This window comes from Mastomys coucha, unplaced genomic scaffold, assembly GCF_008632895.1.
Source record: "Mastomys coucha isolate ucsf_1 unplaced genomic scaffold, UCSF_Mcou_1 pScaffold12, whole genome shotgun sequence".
NCBI lineage: Eukaryota > Metazoa > Chordata > Mammalia > Rodentia > Muridae > Mastomys > Mastomys coucha.
The window spans coordinates 31,731,360-31,752,247 of record NW_022196894.1 but is presented as its reverse complement, the minus strand read 5'-3'; the positions used below and the strand labels follow the sequence as shown (position 1 = coordinate 31,752,247).

The window sequence follows — 20,888 nt, the reverse complement described above, 5'->3', positions numbered from 1 at the left end:
CAAGAAACTCAAGAAGAAGGAAGACCAAAATGTAGACACTTCATTCCTTCTTAAAAGGGGGAACAAAACACCCATGGAAGGAGTTGCAGAGACTGAAGGAAGGACAATCCAGCCTGATATAGCTGTCTCCTGAGAGGCTCCGAAAGTACCCAACTAATACAGAAGTAGAGTCTCACAGCCATCCATTGGACTGAGTACAGGATCCCCAATGAAGGAGCTAGAGAAAGGACTGAAGGAGCTGAAGGGTTTGCAGCCCCTTAGGATGAACAACAATATGAACTAACTAGAGCTCCCTGGGACTAAACTACCAACCAAGTAGTACACATGGTGGGACTGATTGCTCCGGCAGCATGTGTATAGTAGAGGATGGCCAAGTTGGTCATCAGTGGGAGGAGAGGCCCTTGGCCCTGTGAAAGTTTTATGCTCCAGTGTAGGGGAATGCCAGGGCCAGTAAGAGGGAGAGGGTGGGGTGGTGAGCAGGGGGGAGGGGGAAGGGAACAGGGGTTTGTTCTTGTTGTTGTTTTTTGTTTTTGGAGGGGAAACTGGGGAAGGAGAAATCATATGACATGTAAATAAAGAAAATATCTAATAAAAAATTAATTTTAAAAAAGAAATAGAGTTCTAGGGTTTATTTGATGGAACACAGCCGCAGAGAGGTGTCCAAAGTAGCCGGTGTTGTCACAGACTTATCCAATTAAAGTTCAGAGTTTATGTTGACATCACAGACTTGTCCAAAGTTCAGCATGCAGGTCAAGAGCAGTGGTACCATTGAGCTCTAAGCCTCCCAACCACACCTTTATGAGCTATGTGTGAGTAATCTATTCATTCTGAATGCAGTCGTCTAGCATGTTCTTGAAGGAACTGGAAGGGCTCCAGAGGAAGTAGGCAATGCCATGTGGTCTGTGTTGTTTGAATGAAAGTTGAAGAAACACTTGAGGAGGACTGTCTGCCAATACCTGAAGCACTGTTGTGGAAATGAAGGATTGGTCTCATGCTTGCTCCAGAGGATGGAACCTGGACCTGGAGGGGTTGTTATCTTAGTGTGCTATGAGGAAGAACTAATGGCCCTTTCCAATTAAGAGCCTGATTCCATTTAAGGAATTTCTGATAGGTCAGAATTTCAGTCTGGAGTCTGTCTGCTTTCTTTGAACAATTGTTTACGCAGTCGCATCAAATTCTGCACTTAGAACTTATTTGGCTCCCTAGCTCTACCTGGGGACTGTGAGATTCCCCCATATTCTAGGTCGCAGGGCTGCCCCAGTGCAGTCCCTTGGTTATAGTTGGAGCACGCTGCTGCCCAGCCTCTGCTACTGGAGAATGAAAGCCGGATTCCAAGGCTTGCATAGGATTCGAACTCCTATGCAGTCAAATCCCTAGAGAGCCTCCACTCTCCTGGGCATGGGGAGGCCCTTCAGAGTTCTTACTGGATTACTTGTTTGTAGCCTCCCCTGGCAGAGCTAACCCACTTTTCCTGGGTTCTGTCTTAAACTCAGAAACAAATACTTTTTCTCTTGTTCCATGTGAGTCTTGATAAGGCTTTTCATTCTTTAGCAGCTACGGTTTTGTAACAGGTAGCAAGTGTGTAAGAAACTAGAAGGCAAAGGTCCCGGGGGCTCCTACTGATAACAGAGCCCTAGAGAAGTGTCTTGTCTACCCTGGAGAGTGACTTGGTCTGTTTGACCCCTCTTGATAAAGATGATGAATCTGTTAACCTGAATCTAATCTCAAGAGAGTAAACATGATTGCCTAGGAAGGGCCATGCTTCACACACTGATAAGCAGGGACTTAGAAATGTTAGCTCTTAGGGAAATTGAAAAACCAAGTTGTCTCCAGCTTCCATGACCTCATATGGGCATGTGGAAGCTTAGCATCTGTCAGCCAGCAGATTGGTGGTAGGTGACTGTTTTAGGGAAATAGTTGAATAGATGATACCATTTGGTTTTATCCTTCAGATCTAAAGAGCCATAGCTTCCTGGCCAGGGGAGACTCTAATGTGTCTATTTACTGTGGCCTGGAGCCCCCAGAGTTCTGCCACTTGCCTGGCAGACAGGACTGAGCCTCCAAGAAGAAAGCCCCATCTCAGCGCAGCACTTGTCGCAGGTGGCACAAGCTGGCTCTCCTACTTTGAGAACACTCTCCTCCCCAGGGCAGCCTTGTGTGTGGGCCAGGATGTGTTTCTGTCGGTACTGTGCTATCCCATTACATCAGTTAACTTGGTCAATCGGTAGCCACGTTGCGTTAGTAGGAAATAAAACAGTATTCATCCTATCCATTCTGGAGGTACACATTTTCTAGAACTGGGGCCTCTGGCCTTAATATTCTGGTAAGGATTTCTGAGGTTCAGAATAGGAAGGGTTAGAATCCAACAAAAATTTTAAAACCTGGAGTCACCAATCTGCAATATCATTTGCCTGGAAATGCCACACCTCAGTTTTTTCACCATGCAGGTGTCCTATAGCCAAGCCTGGTGAGAATGGCTTAGCTCTAAAAGCTTTTTGTGAGGGGGATATTGTAAAAAATTTTAAAAGTACATTAGTGTTACAGGGCAGTGGTGCACATACCTTTAATCCCAGCACTTGGGAGGAGGCAGAGGCAGGCAGATTTCTGAGTTCAAGGCCAGCCTGGTCTACAGAGTGAGTTCCAGGACAGCCAGAGCTACACAGAGAAACCCTGTCTCGAAAAACAAAACAAAACAAAAAAAGTACATTAGTGTCAGTATGAGCTTTCCAATGTATACACACACACACACACACACACACACACGCACACACAGAGTCAACTGTTCACTCTATGGAAACACAGAGCTGTTATTTCACAGAGTTAGTTCCTGTGTGACAAGAACACCTAAATCTATTTGACGAAGGGGTATGGGTTGGGTCTGGAACTATTCCTGCCACACATCTGAGCCCTTGTACTGCTGAGTTCTGTCGTCCCTGCCCACCTCCCCTCTCTATCCTCCTGCATTGGCAGCCTCTACTTCATTCTCTAACTCCATACAAACTTGACTCTTGAAAAAGATTTCCTTTATAGATAATGGTATATTTTCCTCTACATTTGGCTTATTTCATTTGCCATCAGGTTGTCCAAGTTTATCCAAAATGTGGCAAATGGTAAAATTTTTCTTCATGCCTGACTAAAAAGGTGTATGTGTAGGCACATGTGTATACCTTTTATCCATCCATCCATGTACTAACAAAGCTTAAGTTGTCATCTCGGCTGTTGTAAATAGTGTCCCTGTGAGCACAGATACAGACATCTTCACCTCATTCCTCACCCATCTCCCTTTTTATTTTAGGGATAGGCAAGGTCTCTCTACATAGCCCTGGCTGTCCTGGAACTCACTCTGTAGACCAAGCTGGCCTCGAACTCAGAAATCTGCCTGCCTCTGCCTCCCTAGTGCTGGGATTAAAGGCATGCGCCACCACTGCCCGGCTGGAAGTTTCTTTTTCTCTCCTCTCACATCAACCAGTATTTGCTTTCTTCCCCGATCTCTGCTTCTTCCTTTTCTCCCCACTTCTTCTTGCCCAGTATGTGATAACTAACCATCCTAAGGGCATGACGAAGAAGTTTTTATTGTAGGAGCAGCTAAGAGGGGACTGGTTGGCATAGTGAGTGGTACTAGGCTAGCCACTTACCTGTTATCTCATTGGATGAGCCTTGATCAACACCCAGGAGGTCACAGTATAGTCCCTTGAGGCCTGCCCTGCACCTACCCCTGAGATCCAGCGTGGGGCCTTCCTTCTACAGCCTACGGCCTAAGATAATGCTCAGAAGCCGTTCCTGCCTGCACTGGTGCAGTCCAACCCTCCCTGATTTTAGTCTGGCATCTCTCCGTGTGATTGACAAAGGGATGCCTTTCCTTTTAGAAGCAACATAGTAAAAGCCTTATATGCTCATCAGGAGAGACTGGGGAAATGGCAGTGGTCCAGACAGAGACCACCATCATCTGATACACTCAGTGTTAAGGCTTCATGTGTTTTCTCTCAGACCCTTTGGCAACTAATGTAATCAATCATGGTATTTAGATTTTAAGTCCTGCTCTCCTTTGCTGGTCCGGTCAGAGATGGGGCATGAAAAGTTCTTTGGAATGTTGAGAGTGATCTTCTTAAAACTTAAATGCAGTCTTATTCTCCTGCTTAATGCCATAGACAAGGGTCTTTAGGATCTCCTCTATACATCTCCAGGTTCCAACCTTGATGCTCATGTCTTCTTTCTGTGGTACCCACCTACCCCAGCTCACTAGCACCCACCCCTGCTCACTAGCACACACACACACACACACACACACACACACACACACACACACACACCATTCATTAACACTGTCTTCTGCCAGTTCAGATCTTCACATATCCAACTCTTCCTGCAACCAGTTTTTAGTTCACCTCACGTAGTTTCACTCAGTGACCCTTGGCAGTTTGTGCCAGGAATGAATGTTCTTCAGTTTCTATATCCAATGATCTCTCTCTCTCTCTCTCTCTCTCTCTCTCTCTCTCTCTCTCTCTCTCTCTCTCTCTCTTCAGTTTCTATATCCAATGATCTCTCTCTCTCTCTCTCTCTCTCTCTCTCTCTCTCTCTCTCTCTCTCTCCATTAGCCATTAGAATAGCCATTCTTTCACATCTCTGGGTTCCTTTTCTGTAGATTCTCCCAGCCTCAGATCAAAGTTCTTTGGAGAGAAATTACATCTGCACTGAACATGTATTGACGGTTTTCTTTCTTGTTCCCTAAGCAAGACAATATAACGATCACTATATAGTATTTACACTATATTCTGTGCTATAAGTAATGCAGAAATTAGTTAACTATATAGGAGGGTAAACATAGTTGTAGAAACACTAAGCATTTTTAAAAGATCTGAGCACCCTGGATTTGGGGCTTCCAGGGAGTCCTGAACCAGTCCCCCAGGACACCAGGGGATAGTTTGACTCAGCTTTGCCTTTCCTATAAAGTCTTTCTTTTCTCTCTCCCTCCCACTATGGAGCTGCCTGCCCATATGTTATCCTATATGGTCCATCTGTCAGAACTCCAGTGTGGGTTAGATTATGGAGATCTGAGGAGTCTCTTACTCATCTCATTTCTCCAGCATCTCCAAGCATTCAACATATAATATAGTAGATGCATACAAGTAAGACATTAATTACAATGCCATATAATGAATAATATGCAGGGAGAGTGAGAGTGCTTAGAGGAAGGGCATTTTATGGGTATGACTAAGGAATATGTCCATTTCACCGGGACGGTGGCCTTCCTCCACAGTAAGCTATCTATTTGAATCCTCTTTGCATTTCTGCAAGGAAATGGACTAGTTATAGGAACTTGTATTTGCTCCTTCCTTGTTCAGTTTCCTTTTCATCTGCTGCATGTTGTGGCCCTGAACCACAGGTGGGGCAGAAATCTCTACTGTGGAGACAAACTAGCAACCACTGTCTCTTTCCCCTGGAGACAACAATATGACAGGTTGCCCTGGTTGTCCTGAGTTAGATCCCTGTATCCAGCCCTGGCATCTGAGACCTGGGGGATCACTCTGAAATTACTATAAGCAAGAGAGGCAACTCCATCATTCCAGGCAGGCTGCCCACTATAAAAGCTTAGCGGGTCCTCTATTTCCTTGTCATTGTGCCACGCCTTGACGCTGTCCCAGAGTCCTCCTCCAAGATATAACCCAGCTTCTTTGTTCATACAAACTCAAGAGAGAAATGCAGATTCTCCTGTGTGACACATTGAACTTCTCAGAGGCCCTTTACCCTGTAGACGGATTGGCCCACACCAAGCAGGTTGTGCCATGTACCCTGGAAGCAGTGATGTAGGCCTGCTCACTGAGCCTGGCATTCACCTTCCCACCACCCTACAGGCCACAGAATAAAGGCCACAACAGGACGGTGAGGAAGATGGGAAGTTAAAGGTACAAATCATATCCATCACCAGTTGGGTCCATCTGTATCGGAGCCTGTCTCTGGTGTGGGCATCGAGGGACATGCACTGGAAAGCTGCCTGTCCACTGGCTTGTCCAGTCTCGGCACCAGACATTCTAATTTCCTTAATAGCAGGTTACAGATCCTGCATCTATAAATGTAGCTAAACCCTCCCGTCCTTCCTTTATTTTTAGCCTATACTGCCTGCTCTGGATCTTACAGTTTCCATGGTTGATTACTTGTTCTGTAAACACCTTCACGTCAAGTGGAAAGCCATTGTCTCTCTCAGGCTGGAAGATACTGTTTGTGCTTTTAATTCTAGTGTTGGCAACAGATCTGTGTTTGACCCTTGACACAGTTGCTCAATTTAGGGAGTTGGGGAGACGGCTGATGTCACTGTTCAACAATAAGGTCCTAATATTCTCCATCTTTTTTCCTCTTGGGTACCACATTTGCTTTCATTTGTTTCCCTGGAATGTTCCTTCCTGCCTCTGTTTGGCTTCTGTTGAAATGTAGCAGCTAAGAGAGTCAGTGATGGATGTTCTCAAGCATAGACTGTTTAAGGCCAGGCCACAGCCTTCTGCTCTACCGCCTCCATGATCGGCACTATGTGATCTTGGTGTCTTGTATCTTAGCACTGGTATTTTCCAAGACTGCTAAATGAAGCCTTTCCTTCTAGAAACCGCAGAGGCTGGTGTGGTCAGGCACCGTGGGTAGTTGGTGTTTGTCTTTCATGCTTGTGTTATGGATGCCCGCCTTGACCTTGATCTCTAAGATTACTGTTTCCCTCATTGCTTCCACTGATCCTCAGGTGCCTGTATTGCATATGGTCCCCACTCTCAGGCTCAGGGAACACTACCAATGAGAGGTTAAAAAGAATGCAAGGGCTGGAAGATGAGGTAGAATGTTGCTGAGCATCTTGTCCTGGACTTCCATTGCCTCGTGGCTCTGGCACCCATGAACTCAGAGCAGCTATGGTTATCTGACAAGACCTGTATAAGATTGGACCCAGCAACATTTCATCCTGAAACAGGGAAGGGCTCAGGAACCTCCCTCCCTGATGGCTATTAACAGTCCAGTGGGGGAGATGTCACTTTCTTCAGTGATGTAGCCACTAATATTTGATCTCACTCAAGTAAGTAACCTCCCACCTCTGCTCATGAAGCAGCCTTATTTATTTATTTATTCATTTATTTATTTGTCACCCACAGAGATGAAAGTAGGAGGCACCTTGTTGGGAAAGAAGGGTTTCAAGTAGAAAAAGGGGTGGAGATAGGACAGAGTAGTAGGAGAAAAAAGTTCCTTGCATATATGTATGAGGCTGCCAAAAAACTAAATTAAAAACTTTTCAAAGACCTATATGGTATCCTAAATATACATTAAGCAAGTCAGCTTAGTATATTAAAACGTTAGTTTGGCCACAAAGAGTATGCTACTCTACCAGTTACAACTTGAGTATGTTACAACTTGAATGTTACTGTTACCAGTGCCAGTGACAGAGAGACACTAACCACGGGGAACACTCTTAACTTTTCCTGGGGTTTGTACAAGTATCATCTCTTTAGAAATGTGCTAAAAGGGTGGGGGTGCTGGTGAGATGGCTCAGTGGGTAAGAGCACCAACTGCTCTTCCGAAGGTCTTGAGTTCCAATCACAGCAACCACATGGTGGCTCACAACCACCTGTAATGAGATCTGATGCCCTCTTCTGGTGGGTCTGAAGACAGCTACAGTGTATTTATGCATAATAATAAATAAATCTTTAAAAAAAAAAAAAAACAAATTTGCTAAGAGGGAGGATCTGATCTGGAAATCCAGAGACACACAATTTAACAGTTTCATGTCTCCTACAAGAGCACCCTGTGTTCATCAGATCTGGGGTTAGACCTCAGGTTCCTTTTCTCAGCTGCTTCTAGATGACTGGATTAATCTACTTACCTTTTTTTTTTCTCAAACGAGTAAGCACCTTTTGTAGCACCTGAATTAACAGGAATGAGGATTAATGAAAGAAAGCCCTTGGTAAATAACATTAACAAAGATGTTTCTAGAAAAGGCTCCATCCGTTGGTTGTTTTTCGACCACATCTCATTGCCTTCTTCCAAGGTATTGCAGTTAAGCTAACAAGTATGGTTTCCACCACCCACCTCTGTCTCTTTCCTTAGCTCACCAATTTGCATGAAGTAGTCTTATGACCAGTTTGCCTTCCCAGTGCCTTATTTGGTATAGAATCACAGTGGTTAGCTTTCCTGCTGGAGCCCTCACCTAGAGATAAATCGCTGTGACAATTTCGTTATGTCTGGGCAGTTGGTGGCACATGGATGCCTAATGTGCTCTGATCGCACAGGTTCCGGGTATGCCCTGATCACATGAACGAGTAGTGCCATCCCTGATTGTGGATGTCAGCTCCCTGCTGCAAGGAGGTGGAAGATTCCGGTCTCCTAATGCTTCACTGTAGTTCAGAGAACACAGCCTGGGATGCTGGCTTTCATATTGCCTGTGGCTAGACTGGGGAGACACAGGGCTCGTACATAACTTTCCAGCGCTCACTCTGAGGCTATTTGTCCTTCTCTTTTTAGACTCTGGAAGGAGGCTCTTACCGGGGGAGCTTGAAGGACCCTACAGGCTGCCTGAATGAGGGGATGACCCCTCCCACGCCTCCTAGAAACCTGGAAGAAGAACAGAAAGCCAAGGCTCTGAGAGGCAGGATGTAAGTGGCCCACTACCTCATCCTGGTACATGTGTGTGCTGGACAGTTGCCAGGAGGAAATTAGGTGTCTGTGTAACCTCTCTCATCCTTTCTAAGTGAAGATGGCCCAGGTCTATACAGAATGACACTGAACATCAATAGGCCACTTTTAAGGTACTGCCTTAAGGAAGCTTGGGTTGGGGGAATATTCTTTGAGATTGCTGCTATTGACAAAATGTGGCTATAACCAAGATCTAATACAACTGCAAAACATGCTTTTTAAAAAATGAAAAGAATGGAATCCAGAGAACAAGGGGATGGCTCCCATGGGTCTGCAGCGACAGACAGTCCCTGCCTGTGGCAGAAGTCTAGTGGAAATATCTGAGGAGATGCTCCTCAAATGTAGGTAAGAGAAGCATGGGAGAGGCTCTGCTGCCAGGCAAGGCCCATTTCTGCTCCTTCTCTCCCAGGTCTTTTATTTCACATCTGTTTGTAGGTTTCATTGGGCAAGAACCTCCTCTCACTTTGAATGACTGGTGGTAAGATCCCATTCACATCTCGCAAAAACCCACATGCTATGTATCATTTGAGTTCTCTACCTTGAGGCAGAGTCAGTCTCCTGGTATTTGAGATGGTGGAGCCTATACTAGACATCAGCCAAGCAGACCCACAACTCCTCCAGAACTTAAGTTTTCTCCTTGGGGGTTGATTCCTCTGGAAGCAAGCTGCCAGTCACTCAGTGTATGAGGTTGTGAGTAGCAAGCAGACTGGGCTAGACAGGTATTAAGGGTCCCATCTTAAGTCTCTGTCTTCCTTTCTCCTTTACATCCGTACTTCCTATATGTAGGCCACAAACATAAAAATGAGCAAAAATAAGTGAATCAAATAAGCCAAGTCCTTTTGAGCTGGCAAATATACAAAGTAAACATTTAGAGTTTTGTCTCCTTGGAAGCAAAATGGTAACATCATAGCAAGAGCCTAGTGTCAAAGCAAAATGATAACATTGTAGCAAGAGCCGGTGTCAAAACAGGGCTGTCACCATAGGGTGGAGAGAAATATGTTAGGTAAACTAATGCCTGTGTTTACCCCCAGAACTTTTTGAGGGTCAGAAGGACCCCCAAGAATTATGGAATGAGCTGTCATCTTCTAAGAGAAGTTTCCAGAGCCTTACTCAGCACGTGCCCTTCCCTGGCTTCTCCTTTGGTTGTTACAGTAGTGGAGTGGGGAGTGGTCAGAACTCGTTCCTATTCCTTGGTCATGATGAAGCACGGCTTATGTCAGGGAAGCAACCTTTGAGGTGACATGTGATCCTTGGAAAAGCCAGTCTCTCCAATTGTCACTCTGACTGAATGGGCCTTACGAGCAGTTGTCAGTATCCAAATAAGATATTGTTTGACTTTGTGATAACACGCCAGAAACGGTTGTTGCTCTTTTAGCCCGCTGCCCCATGCCCCTCTTTCAGCACACCCTCCATTTTCCATATCCTGAACACTCTTGAAAACTGGCCTGTTGAATGTCTCTGACTGTTGATGCCCTCGCTCTAACCTGCTGACCAAATAGCCAGCATGAAAGAGCAGATACATGGTGCTCAGGTATAAATACTGTGAGAGGCTAGAGCAGAGTGTAGACACTGGTGGCTCCATCAGGGATGGGAGGAGGTCATCAAGGAGTCAAATGAGAGTGAAGAGAGGATGGAAACAAAGTGTTGTTTGTATAGAAGGAGGAAGATGCTGAGAGGGGATTTGCCACTCGTCACTCACCAGAGATGCTTGTTGAGGACATCATCTGCCCCACCAGTGGGACAGATCAGTGAGTAAGACACACAACAGCAACAACAGAAAGCCTTCACTCATGGCAGATTTACATTCTAATTGGAGAAATCAGTCAAAGGAAATAAGTAGTAGGTTGGAATCTGGAGAAGAGAGAAAATAGAGCAGAATGAACATTAAGCATGGATAAGACTGTGGGTAGGGAGGGCTGCAGCTTGAAATGGTTCTGGCCTTGCACAAAGAGCAGGAAGAGGTAAGGAACCACAGTGTCTCCACAGTGGCACACCCAGTACCCAAGCTCCCAAAGGCCACCTGTCCCCCACCAGTGTGAAAGACGGCAGATAGGAGATCGCTTATCGTCACTGTTAGCTTAACTGGATGAACATCCCCTAGGACACTGCCTTGCATGCTCAGGGTCTGTGAAGACATCTCTAGAAGACAGACCCTGAGCATGCAAGGCAGTGCCCCAGGGGATAGGGTTCTGTACTAAATAAATAAGGGGAATCTGAGCTGAACACCAGTGTTCATCTGTATGGATACAGTGTGACCAGCTTCCTCCCTCCCCCCACTATATCCTCCCCACCATGGTAGAGGGATACCCCCTTAAACCTGAGCCAAAGCCGGGCGGTGGTGGCACATGCCTTTAATCCCAGCACTTGGGAGGCAGAAGTAGGTGGATTTCTGAGTTTGAGGCCAGCCTAGTCTACAGAGTGAGTACCAGGACAGCCAGGGCTACACAGAGAAACCCTGTCTCGAAAAAAAAAAAAAAACTGAGCCAAAAGAACTCCTTCCTTGCTTTGCCAGTTGCTTTCTTTCAGTACTTTATCATGACAAAAGAAAAATAACTGAATAAAGTCCATTTGTAGCCAGGAGAATTTCAGGTAGAACAAAGAATAACATTCATTTGTGAGTAACTTTTAAGGTCGGGCTTGACCATGAAAAAGCATTTCATTATTTTTAATTTGTTTGGCTGTTGATCATGCAGTGCCTTGAAATGCACGTGTACCGATTTTGTCTTGTTTTGTTTCTGAAGGAGTCTTGTTTAAGTAGCCCAGGCTGGCCTCAAATTTTGATTTTCCTGTCTCACCAGTACTGGGATGGTGGCTGCGCTCCCCACCATACCAGCTAAACTTCTTTGATCATGTCTCATCTTCCCAGGAACTTTACTGGCCTCTCGTGAAAATCCAATGCAGTTCCCATTCCTAGAGACTCAAAAACCAAGGCAACCTCCATTGGTCAGCAAACAACTGAAACAAAATCTCTCTACCTGGCGGCAAAGCACCAGCTTCCCTCTCCAGAAGACTAGCCTAGCCCTGAGTTCTCACTTTCCTGTGGGTGTTCACTCACCACTCTCTTCCAGGAAGTAACTTGGGCCTTGCTAAAGATATATCTAAAGGCCTCTTTTTGTCCTTGCCAGTTCCTCCCTGTGGCCTGAAACACATGATGGTGTGTTGGAGGAAGAGAGCCAGCTGGAAGTGCTGAGCACATTGATAAAGCATGTGTTCTTTGCTCCCTCCATATGCTCTGAGGTCCCAGACACCTCCCAACCCCTTACCCGCCCCAGTCCGACTCAGTGGCTTCTCTGTACTGTGGAGGGCAAGCGTTTCAGATGAATTGCTTCCTGGGTTGAGAACAGTTGCTGGGTTGTAACAGTTACTTACAACTCTTCTTTGACATCTCAGAATCTTATCCTGTCTGTCACTCGGGCCAAAAATAAGCACTGATGTGCCTCGAGGCCAAACTCTTTCTGTCTCCTGTAAACACAAGACCTCTGTGTCATGTGCATAACCGTGGTATACAGCATTTGACTCTCAGAACTGAAGGAAGGAGTGGGGTGGAGACTTCGGGGATGCCAGAGACCTAGCCAGGCTGTTCCCTAGCAGTAGGCTACTGTGAAAGAATAATCTTTGGACCCTTAAGACTTAGGTTCAAATCCCACCTCTGCTCTTCCCTTTGTAGGCTTGGGTGAGTCACCTAACCTTTCCATCTATCTTAGTATTTAAATAATAGGATTTTATAATCCCTGCCTTGTTAATAAGCGTGAGAAAACCCAGATGGAGTAACTGGTATATAATAAATACTCTAAGAGATATAAAGCTAAGAGATGGAAATAATTCACAAAGAACCCAAGAAAGCAAATGCCCTTGTTAACAGTCCCATATACCAGGGAAGAAAATGCTGTATTCAGAGGTGTGAACATGGAATATCTGCAGCCAACCTAGGTTCTTTGGTCTTGACTGAGGATTTTCCAGGCCAGTTACCATGGTTACATTCCTAACTGACTTCAGATTATGCATTATAGAAGCTTTACTCGATCTCTGTATCTCTGCAGCCTTTCAAGGCTGGCTATCACACATATATCGTTCCTCTTTTGCTAAGATAAGGATGGAACCAAAATAAAGGAATAAAATCTCATGTTAATCCTTTGGTCTCAAAACTCTCATAACTCAGTTTTGCTTATAGTTCTTTCTACCCCGTATTTCTGCAACAGGAGATGGGGTGTAGCTTGGTTCATCAAGTGCTTGCCTTGAATATTCAAAGTCCCAGGTTCAGTCCCCAGCAGTGCATAAAACTGGCTGCGGCACAGCTCTCATCCGGGCACTCAGGAGATCAAAGCAGGATGAACAGAGCTTCAGGACCATCCTGGGCTGTATAGGGAATTTGAGGCCAGCCTGGGAAGTAGGAGACCTTGTGTTGCAGAAGAGGGATGAGATCTCTTGTTTAATAACGAGTTGGAGCCTCACTGTCCTTATCTCTTGCTCAGGTTTGTCCTGAATGAGTTGGTACAGACAGAGAAGGACTACGTCAAGGACCTGGGGATTGTGGTGGAGGTGAGCGGTGGCAGGGTGGGAGTATCTGTGCTCACGTAATCAGGAGCAAACTGCACCCTACCTGGGCCCAAGCACTTTAACCTGGTGACTGCATATTCAACTCTCTGGTAATTTTCAGAAATGAAACTAAAAATGGTACAATTTAGGCAGAACATAGAGACAGATTTTGTTTTCCTCTTGAAATATTTTAATGGGTTTAGAGGGAGATGGGGTCTGGTTGAGTAGGAGATGCTGCCACAGTGCTGTCTGCAGATCTACACAGAGTGTGGGCTGGCATAGGTGCTCAAGGATGCTGTCTGTGAAGTCTACCACTAATGTCACCTCTGTCGGGCAGGGCTTCATGAAGAGAATAGAAGAGAAAGGGGTCCCCGAGGACATGCGAGGGAAGGAAAAGATCGTGTTTGGAAACATCCACCAGATTTATGACTGGCATAAAGAGTGAGTTTTGAGCTTCCCTGAGAGTGGGGCATTTGTCCCTTGCTTCTGACCTGAGCCGGCGTTTGAGGGGAAGCCCCTGTCATTTATCTCATCACTGAGAGAGGATGTCTCTCCAAGTAGTGTGACTTCCTTCCCCTCTCTCCTCTTAGTTTTTTCCTGGCTGAACTGGAAAAATGTATCCAAGAGCAAGACAGATTGGCCCAGCTCTTCATTAAACATGTGAGTGTCGCCTCAGCTGTCCCTATCTCCCCCGGTACCAACACACTCATTTTAAAAATCCTCCTGTCTTCAGCTCTTCTTGAGTTTGCTCTCTCTCAACACTCTGGTTTTTGTTTGTTTGTTGTTGTTGTTGTTTTAAACACATTTGGCCATTTCTCCACCTAGTTCTTTCCTTTATATGGCTCATTCCTTGTCTTTAACTGCCCTTGATTCTGTGGGAGTGAGTGCAGGGGAGGTGAGCCGGAAACCAAGGTGCATGATTGTCACATTTCCTTCTGTACCAGGAGCGGAAGCTGCACATCTACGTGTGGTACTGCCAGAACAAGCCACGTTCTGAGTACATCGTGGCTGAATACGATGCCTACTTTGAGGTGAGCTGTTCCCTGTGGGATCCCTATGCTCCCAGGCCAAGACAGCTACCATGAGAAATACTCGGGTTCTCCATCCATAGGTGCCCCTGCCAGTGGTCTTCAGGGCAGGAAACCAGCCTCCACAGAACTAGTAGCTTCTTAACTCTGTCCCCATATGCACCTTTGCTGGAGGGGGAGCTGAGGTGGCTCTGTCTACCCACTGTTGAGAAACCTCCGTTTATGGGAAGACCTTATGACAGACTGTCTGTGGAAGCTCTTGTTCTCATGTGACCACCAAGCACTGAATGTCCACACTCTTCCCCACCTTCCCTTAGGAACATTGCTAAGTGCTTGCCACTGGTTAAAGGGCTCACAGTCACTTCACAGTCGGCCATGTTCTCAGCCTCTAGCTGGTCTCTCAGGCCTTTGAACTGATCCATCCACAGCACCCCAAGCCTTGGGATCCTTTCTTTCTAATACCACTCCCATGTCTAGCACCTCCAAGTGTGTAGATGCCCCAGCCTGGCAGGAGCACCTCTGTAGGTAAAGAGGCAACACTAGCCCTCCCCAGCCCCTTGGAAAGAACCCTGTGTGTTTAGAGAACAGAGTTTAGGACCTGGCCTCGTAGGCCTGTGGTGTCTGAGGGGAAGATTCTCTCCTGATTCTTTCCTGGAGTGGTAGAGAGAGCAATTTCAGCTTTTCTCCCAGGACTAAGGTGGGGAGACAGTGGCTTGACAGTGCCCACTGTGAATACTCAGGAGCCAAGCAAGGCCTTCGGGGCTGTGTGACACATTGCTCAGACATGAACAGTGGGGTGGACGGTTGTAGTGTGAAGATTCGAAACTTTTTATGGGAATCTTGAAGACTAGCCACTCACCCCTTTTACCTGTTGTTTCAGGAAGTTAAACAAGAGATCAATCAAAGGCTGACCCTTAGTGACTTCCTTATCAAGCCCATTCAGAGAATAACGAAGTACCAGCTGCTACTCAAGGTGAGAAGCTGGGAGCTGAGGTCCAGGCTGGAGCCATGGGCACAGGGCTAGGGATCATCTCCATCATACTGTCCTTCAGGGCTGGAAAGTGGCTAGCCCTCAGCTTTGTGCTTGAATAGCTTGCATAGCCCTTGTTTCTGCCCAAAGTTGCTTGTTTTCGGTTTGTTTTTGTTTTTGTTTTGTTTTTGTTTTTGTTTGGCTTTGTCTTGTTTTGTTTGCCTTTGATTTATCTTGTACCCTTGCCCATCTCACTCTCTCTCTTTCTCTTTCATTCGGGCAACTGAGCCAAGGGCCCTACTTCTGCACAGGTGGTTCTCAACCTTCCTCTGGCTGCAGCCCTTCAATATAGTTCCTCATGCTATGGTGAACTATAGAACAATTTCGTTGCTACTTCATGACTATAATTTTGCTACTGCCATGAATCATAATATAAATATCTGATATGCAGGACATCTGATATGCAGCCCACAGGCTGAGAACCGGGGCTCTATTCTGTACCTCCACCCTGAGCTCCTTCACTCATTTTGTTATAGCCACTGATGCAATGGCTTTGAAAACTAAAGCATAAGTCAGGCATGGTAACACTCATCAAGAAGGTCATGAGTATGTAGCCAGCCTGGGCTATGAAGTGAGACCCTATGTCAAACAAACCACAAAGCCCTAGAAAATAGCAAGAATATAAGACCAGAATGGCATATAAGGGAGTGGGCGGAGCCTGGAGAACTTACATAGTCCGTAAGGTCCAATCATGTTCTAAACAACTTAACCTGTTTTTTTTTTTTTTTCTCCTCTTCTGGAAACAAGAGGTCAAGTGGATAAGAAAGACTTAGCTTTCCTTTCTTCTGTCCATCTTTCCGTCCCACTGTCCTTCCTTTCATTCCTTTCCCAGACTTTATGTGTTATATTCCATCTTTAGGTGTAACATGACTCATTATTCACTTCTCAGCCACGACAAACCATTGCCACCTCCTCTGGGAAGGGCAGTCTTTGGAGTGTTGTTGGGTTTTTATAAGTTTTTTTTTTTATAGCTCTCTGGCTATTTTACTATCTGATTCACCCCTCCCACGCCCTTCCTTGATAGGACTTCCTGCGATACAGCGAGAAGGCTGGTTTGGAGTGTTCCGATATCGAGGTAGGTTTCTGCTTGTAATGCTTGCTCTTCTTAGGGAACCATATCGAATGGCTTGTCCTCAAAGGAGGTCCAGGGTTCAAGCCACTCCCCTCTTAGTCAGCAGCATGAGGACTGGCAAGTGCTGCTGAGCATGGAACATTTCTAGAATTCAAGAATTCCCGTCTGTCCTGGGCCAGCCCAGAGCCTAGTCCACTGGTGTTTGGAACTCTTACTGGGTAAGAGTGATATTTGACACTTGGTAAAATTACTGAGATTCAATATGCAACTTTTGTTCCTGGCTCCAGGTGCCATTTGACCCTAACACATAAATTATTCCACTTCCATTCCCCACACACCCTGAGGATTACCCTGTAAGTGAGTCCCTTTGTGCCGCCATAGGGATTATTTTAAGCCAAAGTGGGTTGCAGCCATTTCTGGCAGGTTATTTTAGGTCAAACCCTCCTGTGTTTCAACAACCAGGCTAAGCTGTTGCTTGGGCATTCGGAAAGCAACACAGAAGAGAAAGAAAATAGAAGGGGAGGGAATGATAAAAGCAGGAGGTAGAGAAAGGTTGGGCAGAGTAGCATTTCCCTGTGTGTGTCACAGTTGACATGGAGCCCCTGTGCTGATGCCAGGCTCCCTTATCTAAAAACCCCACACAGGCCTCTGAGAGTGGGCCGCAGGGACCGCACCCTTTCTGAGAACAAAGGGACTAGGGGAGATAAGTCCCTCTTTCCAGCCCTGGGTTTTGTGAGCTTCCTACTGAATGTTGGTTCCTGCATCCTGAATAACGTGTTCTTTCCCACAGAAAGCAGTGGAGTTAATGTGCCTTGTCCCCAAGCGCTGTAATGACATGATGAATCTGGGACGCCTGCAGGGCTTTGAGGTGAGCCCTTAGGGGTGCCCCTCCAGGTCACAGACCTGGAAGACAGAGCTATTGCAGAAGTTCAGTGATAATGAAGAAGGAAAAGTTTGGGCCAAACTGGGATCAGAATTCCAAGGGGGTTGAAAAGAGACAAAGTTCCTTATGACTGAGCAAAGGTCTCCTCCCTTCCTCCTGATTGAGAAATGTGTATATCCCAGACACTGCAGGGTGTGAGATGAGCCAGTAACCCAGGGAAAATGAGCTGTTCTCCAGGGGGCAGGTCTTTTATAGAGGTCTGGGACTCTAAAACTGATCGGATCTCAGGTCAGTGAAAGTATAAAGCTCTAAAACATCACACATTTCTGTCCCTGGACAAGGGAACCAAGTCTTAAGGGAAACAGCTAGATGTCCAGAGGATACACTGGTTCTGAGGAGCAGCCACAGCGGAACACTATGCATTGGATAGCTTAAATGACAGAAATTCCTGCTCACCAGCCTGAGGCGTGAGCCACTGTGAGAGAGGATCTGCTCCTTGGTTTGTTGGTGGCATCTTCAATGCCCCGGGGCATTTCTGGGTCACATCACCTTCCCTCTCCATGTGAGATTATGTCTGTGCCCAAATCTCCCCTATCATAATCCTCCCTCCCAACAGTCCTGAAATCTAAGGTTTCATTATTCTTTTGGAGAAAAGAGGTTCCTGGAAGTTGCGACAGTTAGGGAAGCGGTGCTAGCCTAGCCCAGCTCTGTCAAGTTAAAGTGCAGAAGGAAGGCCAGCTGCGGTATCACTATGGATGGGACATCCCAGTTTGGGTTGTCCTCTCCCTTCTACTCCATCCTCCCTGCCCCTGCCTGGGTCCCATGCTTTTACATGATAGGAACCAGGTGGCCGGGTTTTCACGAGTTCCCGGCTCTCTAGGTAGACCTGTCAGATATTAGCAAAAGTTGAGTTACTCACACGTGCTGTAGTAGTCACGGGTGGTTTCTTGTTGGTCTTCCTGGAGAGATTGTATGCTTTTCTCTCCTGGCTTTATACCAAGCCTAATACTATTTTAAGCAAGTCAAGTACCCTGCTGCCTCTTACCCTTCAACTTTGACCTCCTGGTGCTTTCTGAATAGGAGTCTAGTTAGCTTTCTATGAGTCCCTTCAGCTAGTGACTGCTGAGGCGAAGGATGGCATCCATTTGTGCTGTCTGGCCCACCTGAATCAGTCAGTCTGTCTGTCTGTCTGTCTGTCTGTCTGTCTCTCTCTCTCTGTGTGCATGTGTGTGTATGTGTGTAAAGTTTTCTCTTGTAAATTACGCACCATCATCTGTGTTTTCATCATTTAGCCACAGAGAATCCGTTCTGAATTCCCTCAGCTGATTGGGAAGGACAATGAGCATCTGCCTCCTCCCTCTCTGAGCCCCTCATTCCCATTGTCTCCCTCTTGGATCTTGCAGCTTTTTTCCTTTAGTCCTGGCTGCCCTCTCCCTGAGTTCTTGTGTAATGTTAGCAGAGTGTGTCGAGCTTTTCTGGCTAGCTGGTCACTGGCTTAATATTAACTTTGGACCAGGGTGGAGATAAGCCTGTTCTCCTGCTGACCTTGGCAGTCAGGAGCCATGGTCCAAGCAAAGGGTGGGTGTTTTCAGTAACATGAAGGAAAAATGAGCCCTGTGCCAGGGGATGCTTGGCATCACATGCAGGGCATGACTGACATTTACACTAAAGGGCAGAAGTTGCCCTAAGAAAGAGCATATCCCATAGACCCTCTGACCTCTCTCCCAGATGTCAGTCTTTGTATTGCAAAGCAATTAAATAAGTAAATAAATGATAAAGAGGAGTCTTCCCGATAGGTTATATGAAGATCTGCTGGACGGGCACATTCCCTTTAAACATCTCTCTGGGAAGCTGATTAGAAGCTGGCAAACCAGATGTGCTTTCTTATCCCAGCTAGGTAGTGTGGAGCTTGATAGCTAACATCATTTTAAGAAGGATCACAGGATCCAGAGAAATATCTCTGACCTTATAAAATATATCCCAACTTCATCTGTCAGTCTTAGCAAGAAACTAAAACTTCAGAGTATCCCTGTCTTAAATAATAGAAAGAGGTGAGAGAGACCCGCTTCATCAGGTTATTTGAGATCCTATCTGTATCACTCTACTTGGCTGCAATGAGAGTGTCCCAGGCAGCTGTCCCATACCAGAAAGAAGCCAGGCAGACAAGATTCTCAAAGTTACAAGGGCAGACAGGCTACTTCCAGCTTTGAGCATCATGAGTCTTCTTTAATTAAACAAAAAACCAAAAACAAACAAACAAACAAAAAACAAAAAGCTGGGCAGTGGTGGTGCACGCCTTTAATCCCAGCACTTGGGAGGCAGAGGCAGGCGGATTTCTGAGTTCGAGGCCAGCCTGGTCTACAGAGTGAGTTCCAGAACAGCCAAGGCTACACAGAGAAACCCTGTCTCGAAAAACCAAAAAAAAAAAAAAAAAAAAAAAAAAAAAAAAAAAAAAGACAAGCAAAACAAAGCAACAATAACAAAAGCCACACAGGAGAGAGCACACAGCAGAGTGGCACGCACCTTTAATCCCATCACTCAGGAGACAGAGGCAGATAAATCTCTGAGAGTTCAAGGCCAGCCTAATCTAGCTAGCAAGCTTCAGGCCAGTCAAAGCTATATGTAGAAGTATGTGTTCTGTCATTCTGTTTTAGCTGATTTCCTCTGGCTTTATCGGACATTGTTTCTTGTTGATTCCATGACATAAGCCCTTTCCTTCTTAGCAACCCTATATGGATAGGGGAATGTCCGTAGTCTCTCCCTAGATGAGTAATTGGGCCCTAATTCAGTGTCCTGCTGGAGTTGGAAGGCTTTGAATATCAGGTCTATTGTCTACATCCTCCACAGGTAGAAAACATGTAGCCCAGGAGAACTGAATCTATCTTCTCATGACCCTCCCTTGACTCTTGTCTCCATCAGGGCACCCTGACCGCCCAGGGCAAGCTTCTACAGCAGGACACATTCTATGTGATCGAGCTGGATGCTGGCATGCAGTCCCGGACCAAGGAGAGGCGTGTGTTTCTCTTTGAGCAGATCGTCATCTTCAGTGAACTGCTCCGAAAGGGGTCCCTCACCCCAGGCTACATGTTCAAAAGGAGCATCAAGGTGACAAGGGGCAGTCGGGGTGTAAAGAGGCAAGGAGGGACATCACGGGGTGAAGCTAACTGGCAATCATAATAAGAAGCAGCGACAGGCCCCAGGGCCAGTCTCCACCCAGCCATGTCGTTCACCCAAAGACAGAGCTTGAGACTTTACTCTTAAATCCGGAGTAAATTCAGAAACCTCTCCTGAGATTAGAAATTTTGAAAAAGAAGCTGGAGAAATTTTTTATCACTTAAGAGCACTGGCTACTCTTCTAGAGGGCCTGGGTTCGGTTCCTAGCACCCACATGGTAGCTTAAAACCACCTGTAACTCCAGATGCAGGGGATCTGACCTCCATGGGCACCAAGCATGAACATGATGTACAGATTAAACACTTATACATAAAAATGCAGGTGAAAATCCCTTTGTGGCCACTGAGAGGACCACGACCACTCTGCTGCTGTTTCTGTTGCTATCAGTACCACATTTTCCTCAGCTCGTCTTCTCAGGCTTACAGTCAGGTCACCAGTTGGCTCCAGAGGCACACTGCTGTTTGTGCCTGAGGATTCCTGCGGGGACACAGCCCTGCTTTTTCTTTT

At 46.1% G+C, this 20,888-nt stretch overlaps 1 protein-coding gene across 23 annotated transcripts in view; it reads left to right on the top strand.

Moving 5' to 3' along the window:
- The window catches only part of Kalrn (kalirin RhoGEF kinase), a 604,914-nt gene that overhangs the window by 529,081 nt on the left and 54,945 nt on the right, over positions 1 to 20,888 (top strand). For all 23 annotated transcript variants that reach the window (XM_031363740.1, XM_031363737.1, XM_031363736.1 and 20 more), the window contains 9 exons: positions 8,488 to 8,618; positions 13,131 to 13,197; positions 13,532 to 13,635; positions 13,785 to 13,854; positions 14,139 to 14,225; positions 15,103 to 15,195; positions 16,277 to 16,327; positions 17,115 to 17,192; positions 20,127 to 20,312. In XM_031363740.1, the coding sequence (XP_031219600.1) occupies positions 8,488 to 8,618; positions 13,131 to 13,197; positions 13,532 to 13,635; positions 13,785 to 13,854; positions 14,139 to 14,225; positions 15,103 to 15,195; positions 16,277 to 16,327; positions 17,115 to 17,192; positions 20,127 to 20,312 (867 nt within the window). The remainder of the gene's footprint in view (positions 1 to 8,487; positions 8,619 to 13,130; positions 13,198 to 13,531; positions 13,636 to 13,784; positions 13,855 to 14,138; positions 14,226 to 15,102; positions 15,196 to 16,276; positions 16,328 to 17,114; positions 17,193 to 20,126; positions 20,313 to 20,888) is intronic.